Source organism: Rhinichthys klamathensis, unplaced genomic scaffold (genome assembly GCF_029890125.1).
Source record: "Rhinichthys klamathensis goyatoka isolate OS25496 unplaced genomic scaffold, OSU_Roscu_1.1 h1tg000569l_1, whole genome shotgun sequence".
Classification (NCBI taxonomy): domain Eukaryota; kingdom Metazoa; phylum Chordata; class Actinopteri; order Cypriniformes; family Leuciscidae; genus Rhinichthys; species Rhinichthys klamathensis.
Genome location: NW_026607035.1, coordinates 32,933 through 40,796, shown reverse-complemented (window position 1 = coordinate 40,796; position 7,864 = coordinate 32,933). Strand labels below are relative to the sequence as shown.

General features: G+C 37.1%; 1 protein-coding gene across 1 annotated transcript in view; it reads right to left on the bottom strand.

Annotated features, from left to right (window-relative positions):
* Positions 1-972: 972 nt before the first annotated feature.
* Positions 973-7,864, bottom strand: part of stard13a (StAR-related lipid transfer (START) domain containing 13a) — a 28,505-nt gene continuing 21,613 nt past the window's right edge. The window contains exons 7-14 of the mRNA XM_056239654.1: positions 6,913-7,072; positions 5,422-5,620; positions 5,111-5,324; positions 4,283-4,397; positions 3,475-3,720; positions 2,899-3,116; positions 1,879-2,055; positions 973-1,112 (exon numbers count right to left, since the gene is read on the bottom strand). Coding sequence (XP_056095629.1) covers positions 995-1,112; positions 1,879-2,055; positions 2,899-3,116; positions 3,475-3,720; positions 4,283-4,397; positions 5,111-5,324; positions 5,422-5,620; positions 6,913-7,072 — 1,447 coding nt within the window. The 3' untranslated portion in view covers positions 973-994. The remainder of the gene's footprint in view (positions 1,113-1,878; positions 2,056-2,898; positions 3,117-3,474; positions 3,721-4,282; positions 4,398-5,110; positions 5,325-5,421; positions 5,621-6,912; positions 7,073-7,864) is intronic.

Genomic DNA, 7,864 nt, shown 5'->3' with positions numbered 1-7,864 from the left:
AAAATAGACATGCTTCTCAGAAGCAGTGAAATGAATTCATGTCCCAGACATTGTAGAGTGTGACACAGCAACATATAACAAAATATGACAGCAATAATAATAATAATAATCCATACCGTAATTGCAACAATTATTAGCATTGCCTATATTATTTACAACTTTGTTTGATTTTTCCTCTTAAATCATATTGCATTGTCAGAAGAGCACAGTACTGGTGCATTTATCATGATAATGCATTATTGCTTAACAGTGAATGAAATCAAAGACTAATGTAACGATAAACAACATATTTCAACAGAACTTAGAAATAATATGGGCTTGTCAGTAAATACTTCACAACAATACGTCACCAGGGTACAATCTTAGTGTAAAAATATAGTCACTGTAACACTAGCTTCATTCAAATGAGGATAAAACACCTAAATACAGAGTTTTAAATAATGTTTAGACAATAAGGTACCTAAATTTGAAGTGCTTGGTAAAAACTAAACCAGACCTGCTGTGTTTTGATTAGCATGAGGTGGCTTGTCATCCACATCTGTTTGTTGTAAGCGAAGCTCTGAAGGTGCTAGTTAAAGCTGTCTGCTGTGGTAAAGACTGGACAACAGGAAGCAGCATTATGACTTTTTTTTATAGGCATGGCTTTATGGCTACACTGGAGTCTGTCTCTGTCACTTTCTCTGTCCATCTTTTCTCTTCTCTAATCACATGCCCCAAAACACACAACAAATGCCATTTCAAAAGTGGCAGTTTTGAACAGCTGCATACATTTATATGAAATAAACGGACTAAATTAAATGCCCTATAAGGGGTAAAACACTCTAAAAACGAATCCCAATGATCCACAGTCTATTAAACCAACAGGACATGGCAGTTTGTTGTTGTTTAGGGGGGGCTTCCGTCGTGAATCTCTCTAAGTTCGTTCTCTGTGACTATTTGCCCTGACGTTGAACTACATCCCAGTTCCCTCATGCCTGACTCCACGTAGCCCGGCTCAGATTTTGGTCTCTGGACCCTCGGGATCCAAAGCCTGGAAGGAGTTGCGGATGCGAGCGGTCTCGCTAGCACAGAGATGGCCAAAAGCTTTGTTGTACCACTCTGGAGACTTTCCTCTGGAACAGCAAGCAAATATACAGCATTTAGTGTACTCAGGTGTCATTTTTAGGACAATTAAGAGATGTACAGCATTCTTTACACATGCTTTGAGAAAGGACTTCACAACAAGGAATTTCTAATGAACCTGAGGAATAATTCTGTTCAAATAAAACAATTTAAAGACAATTACAACCATGTCTGTGTTATTAAAGAACAAATCACATGTGATATATAATATATATATATTTTTTATTATATTTATATATATCATTTTATTATACATATCATTTAAATGTTTTATGTTGCAGCCTTTCACTAATATATTAATATATATATATATATATATATATATATATATATATATATATATATATATATATATATATATATATATATATATATATATATAGTGAAATATTATTATATTCCAAAAAAAAAGTTCCATTTCAATATATTTTAAAATGTAATTTATTCCTGCTATGGCAAAGCTGGATTTTCAGCATCATTACTCCAGTCTTCAGTGTCACATGATCCTTCAGAAATCAATGTAATATGCTCATTAGGACATTTGTTATTATTATCAATGTTGAAAACAGTTAACATTTTTGAATAATATTTTGTGGAAACCCAGATACATTTTTGAAAGATTCTTTGATGAATAGAAAGTTCAAAAGAACAGCATTTATTTGATATTTTATTACATTATAAAATATGAATAAATCTATCCATTCATCTTTCTGACCCCAAACATATGAACGGTGGTAGTGTCTTCAAAGCACTTACTTCAGATCAACTCTGCATATATGTGTGAGTCTGGACTTGCCAGAGCCACATGGTTCTAGCAGATACTGTGATTCCAGAACGACCCCTCTCACTCCGGCCAGCTGTGGGCTTTCCTCATGGTCGATCGACAATGACACCAGTACACACACCCCTTTTGGCATATCTGTCCTCCACGTCCTAAACAGAAAAGAAAACAACACCAATATAAATCACAGCAAACACTCTTGATAGTGAGATTCCTGACACAAGAGATGTAGGTGTCAATCTGCCAAGTGCAAATTTAATTAATTATCAAATAACATGCAATATATTGCTTCGATCAGATTACTGTTTGCACCTCACAGCTGCGTATTTGGCAAATGATGTTAAACTGTAATCTTACAGTGATATTCAGGGCATGACCTGGGTGGTCTAATTTGCTTAGTTCAAAGCATTTTATGTTGAAGCAACAGAAGTGTGCTCTGTGAGTCTCTTTCAGTAATACTCCATGAATGCCCAGCTGTTCAGCAGGGCAATGCTAGATCTTTTTACGACCTCAGCGTTCTGAGAATCACAAGCACCGAATGACGCACAAAAAGCTCTCGCTGCAGATGCTCAAATGAAGCACATGCCTTTATTACAGCTTTAATGGTGTAATCAGTAATTCGTATTCAGATATTTGATAATGCGATCAAAAATGAGCACACGGATCCAAGAGTAAACAACCCTTTTCACATTTCCGGGTTTCTCAGAAGCGGAAGTCGTCATAGTTGGGTAAACTTCTATAGCGGTGAATGAGATATTACATGAAATATATATTTTTTTTGTGTTCCCATTTGCTCAAATAACAAAAGAAAAACTCCACGATAGTGTTTTCACACCTTTCAAAAAGAGGGAAAAAATAGAGAGAGATTGATAACGGCAGTCAGAATAGGGTATACTATAATACAAAGTATAGTGCTACTGCTATAAATGTACATACATAAAAAAAATGAGGATTTACATCACACACGCAGGATCAGATGATGTTTTTGTACTCACCTGAGCACCACAAAGTCTCTGCTGGGGTGAGGGGCCATGCTGTTCAGCTCATACTGGTACACTTCTGTCTGCTTGTCCAGAGTTTCCAGAACCTTCCACTGCAGCAGGTTACTGTCCCACAGGTGGCGCTCTCGCAGTATACGGTTCAGCACCACTGATGGAGGAGCCTCCACCTCTACAGAAACACGCCAGCGTCTCAACGGGGTCCCGTCTCCCACCTGCGCGAGACAACACACTTCCCTCAGACTTTTAACTATGTTATAGGATTTTGTTTTTTTTATTGGATAGGGTAGAACATGAACTACTTCATGTTCCCATGTCATGCATCGGTCTATAATTTCAGTATTCACATTATTTGTCCAAATAAATTTGATCCGACATTCATAATTCACTAAAATGTAATCAATATGTTAAAGAGAGAATTTAATAAATACATTTAAATAAAAAACAAAACAACAAATAAATAAATGTTTTAATTTATAGTATTTTTATGGAAGTATTACAGGGTATTATTACAAATGTAAATATTAAAAACAGTCTATGCAACATGAATGAATGAATACAATTAGTTCTTACCTTTTTGAATGATAGCTCGGCATTGTCAATGTTTGATCTGGTCACCCAGCCTTTGGTCTTGTCTTTGGCCTCTTTCATCAAATTCTGTATCAGGCTCTCCAGATAAGAGTGATATGTACTTTCTTCCTCCTCTTCCTCTTCCTCGTCCTGTTGTGACTGTTTTTTACAGAGCTCGTCCAAAGAGGGCGCCAGCAGCTCAGCTTCCATGTACGAGTTCCTGGACTGAGAGAGCATCTCCTGAGGAATCTGCACAAACCACATTAAAAGAAAAAAACATTTTCAAACGAAGTCTCCTTTTGTCCTCCAACACTGACATTTCTTTTAAATAGAGGTCAGTATTTTTTTTTAAATGTTTTTGAAAGTCTCTTATACTCACCAAGGCTGCATTTATTTGATCAGAAATACAGTAGAAAATCTTGAAATATTATTACAATTTAAAATAACTGTTTTCTATTTTAATCTATTTTAAAATGTAATTTATTTCTGTGATGACAAAGCTGAATTTTCAGCTTTTTTCAAGATTCGATGAAAAGAAAGTTCAAAAGAACAGCCTTTATTTAAAAACAATGTAAAAGTTTTTACTGTCAATTTTAAACAAATTTAATGCATCCTTGAATAAAAGTATTAATTTCTTTAAAAAAACAACAACAAAAAAAACATCGTATTGATCCCAAACTTATAAGCGGTAATGTATTCCCATACTGAAAAGATTAAAATGATCAGCTAAACATTTTGTACTTGTTCTGCACATAATTTTACGTACTGTACAACTTCTCATTGCAAACATGACAGAACATGTATCTCGTACCTCAAACAGCTGATTGCACTCAGCAATCATGTGCGAAAGCCCCTGAGTGGCCGCAAGGTTCTCATTCAAGTCCTTCTGGTCTGGCCGCCCAGTGGCATACTTCCTCTGAATAGACCTGAATGCAATAAAAGACATCATGTGCTTGAGCTTCCATGTGATCCATTATATTTTCACAATATTTGTGGCTGTAAGCATATAAAACAAACGATTAAACCAATGAAAAACATCGGTTACACGGTTATTTTGATGTGTCCCTGTTACAGTGTAATTATACATTTAAGCACTGAGTAATATTAATGAACTACATGTACTTACTAAAGGGTCAGTGTAGGCTTAGGGTTTGGTTTGGGGGTAGTTGTAAAAGCATGTAATTATGTCTAATTTATAGTTATTACTATAGTAAATGTAACGTGTAACAAGGACATTTAAATAAAATTTTACCTAAACATCTCTCATGGTACACTTTATACATTATGAAGAAGTCTCCTAATACCCCCATCCCCCTTCGCCCAGTCTGGGTAAGTCTGAGGTAAAGCTAAACTAGCCGTCTCTTTTAAAACGCCCTCCACACCTCCTCCTGTCTCTGGCCCTCAGGGAAGTGTGTCTGCTCTGTGTTTATTAGGGAGCATTACTCGACACAATGATGTGGGAGTTGTTTGTACATTGAGTTAATAAAACCCTTCACGCCTTCTCACGATACCTCAGGGCCATGGACTCCTAATGACAAAGCACACATATCATCCTATAGCTCCTATACAATAATGAAACCCAAGTTTCACCCTTTCTAAGTAGAGCACATGTGTTGGAATGCACTGAAAACGGAACTACCTAGGCGACAGGTTATCATTCTTCATGATGTTGAGGTGGAAGAGAGAAGGAGCGAGGCACACTGCCAGGTTCATGGGGGTCATCTGGTTCTCCTCAACAGAGGAAGTGACATCATTTAGGAAGCACAGCAGTGTCTGCAGGACATCACGGTTTTCGTCGGCCATTAGCATGATAGCTGCCTGCACAGCCTGTAAGCGTTGTTCTTTAGGGACATCTGGGTAGAATGAAAGTACAAAGAGAGTGTTAGGGATTTGAAAGTACTGTATGTAGCATTTGTGCACATGAGCTGGTAACAGACAGGAAATGCTTACACTGGTATATGTGGAGGATGGTCTCGCCCATTTTGCTTGTGAGGAGAGGCTCAGGCAGGTCTCTGAAGAACTGTTTGACCATGTCCGCCACGTCATACGCGGACTGATCCTCGTAGTTCACATTTTCTGGGGAGTTTTCACACATTTGCCTGAGAGCCTGAATACGAGACTTCACTCCAGATTTGCGGAAAAGTCCCACCTGAAGCACAACAAGAAAAGCAAATAATTTTACTTTTTATAAAGAAAATGTGAGGGGTGCTTGCAAGGCTAGGGTGTTGTGGGTGCTTCCCTGGGTGCCGCTAAGTGGTTGGGTTTTTTGGGTGGCTGACAAAGGAGTGGCATTAACATTGCTTGGTGAAATTTTGCTGGCAAAATCCACTCATTTCAAGAGGAATCCAAGCGATCAGGGGTTTTAGAAGGGAAAGGGTTTACTGAACCAAAGTCTATGTAAATTTATGGTATTTTTTTCGTCCACCAGATGAAAATCGTATGTCTGATTATTTGGAAAAGAAATATCAACAAACCGCTCAATTTGAGGTATTGTTCATGACTGTTGCAAAAACGTTTGTTCAAAACCTAACCCAAAATATGAGCGATAGTAATAATGATTTCATAATAATGAAGCGAATACATCTCATTTGATCTCGAATTACTAAGACATTAACATACAGGGAAGAAAAACAAAGACTTTGGTTTGTAAACTTTGGCTTTTCTATCTTTAGAAACACAGCAGTGACTGGACTAGACCATCAAGATTTTTTCTGAGTTTGCAATATTTTAGGCTACGTTCACACTGTCAGTCCAAATCCAATTATTTGTGTATGCGATTGGAATCAGATCTTAAAATTATTGATGTCCACATGGTGTATCGCAACTGTTCAGATCTGATTTGTGTGTCCATGCCGCTCTTTAATTTTCCGTAATATCTGCATTGGTTTCTATGGCAATGATATTGCGTTGGTATGCATACACCAACAACAACCGCAACATGGAGGGGTTTGCAATACAGATGTTGCCATATTTACAACATGACAATATGTAGCCTCCGCGCTGGACTACTGAGGCAGCGGCAGAACCGTAAGAGGCTGGTATGAGCGGCTTTATTCTGTCCTGTTGTCTCCATCGGTTTCCATTTTAGGCTATTGTCATTTCCTGCTCGTCCGACAACACCACAACCTTGTTTGTGCAGCGATTTTTAACATGTTTCCTATAACAACGTCTGATGTTAAATCCGATCAGAGCAGTCAAACTGAGACGGATTTCCCGAATTGAGATTTAAATATGATTTCAAACCACATATGAATGTAGCTCGAAACTTTTCAAAATTTCATGTGATTTTTGGCCGTTCACACTTGCTAAATCTGATCGGATTTCAATCTTAAATACACAAAAATCGGATTTGGACTGACAGTCTGAATGTAGCCTTTGACTGTGACCTAAATTAGACTGAACCTTATAATCAATCTTGCAAATATGAATGAAACCGTGTACCTGGTCCAAACACTGGCTCCTTAAATAGCGCAGGGCGAGCTGTAAGCTTAAGGGCAAAGGGTGTCCGTACCGCTGGACGTGGACAATCAGAGGAACGCCGAAAACCACCTTATCCTTGTAGTCTGGTCCCTTCATTCTCTTCATAAATTTTGGCACTGACCTAAAAACATATAATATATGCACAGTATTAAGAAGAGGAGATCAGTTTATGTCCATATGTATGTATATAAATGTACAGTCTGTCTGTGTGTATAGGATCTGCAATAAGAGTCTTGATATATAATGTAGGAAGGAGTGCGAATGGAAGAGTGCAGAGTTGGAGGGCAGAACTGTGATTTACTGGATAAGACCGTTCCACAAGCTCTGGAGTTTTAACATATGACTCACTTGACTGAGGAAACACTTTGATCAGTGTGTCATTCAATAAGAGCTAATAACTGATAAGTAAACCCCAACTACACCCACAGGGACTTTCCAAGACTGACTCATCTTGTTGCTTTAAAAGACCCTTGACTTGTGTATGTACACTTCCATTCAAAAGTTTGGGGTCAGTAATTTTTTTTAAAGAACTTAATACTTGTATTCAGCAAGGATTAGTGACAGTACAGACAATGTATGTAACAAATGATTTCTTCTTTTTTTTCTTTTGAACTTTCTATTAATCAAAGAAAAAATCCTGAAAAATGCATCAGTTTCCACAAAAATATTAAACAGAACAACTGTTTTCAGCATTGATAGTACTAAGAAATGTTTCTTGAGCACCAAATCAACATATTAGAATGATTTCTGAAGGATCATGTGACACTGGAGTAATGATGCTGAAAATACAGCTTTGCCATCACAGGAATAAAATACATTTGAAAATATATTACAATAGAAAACAGTTATTTAAAATTTTTCATAATTTCACAATATTACTGTTTTTACTTTATTTCTGATCAAATAAATTATT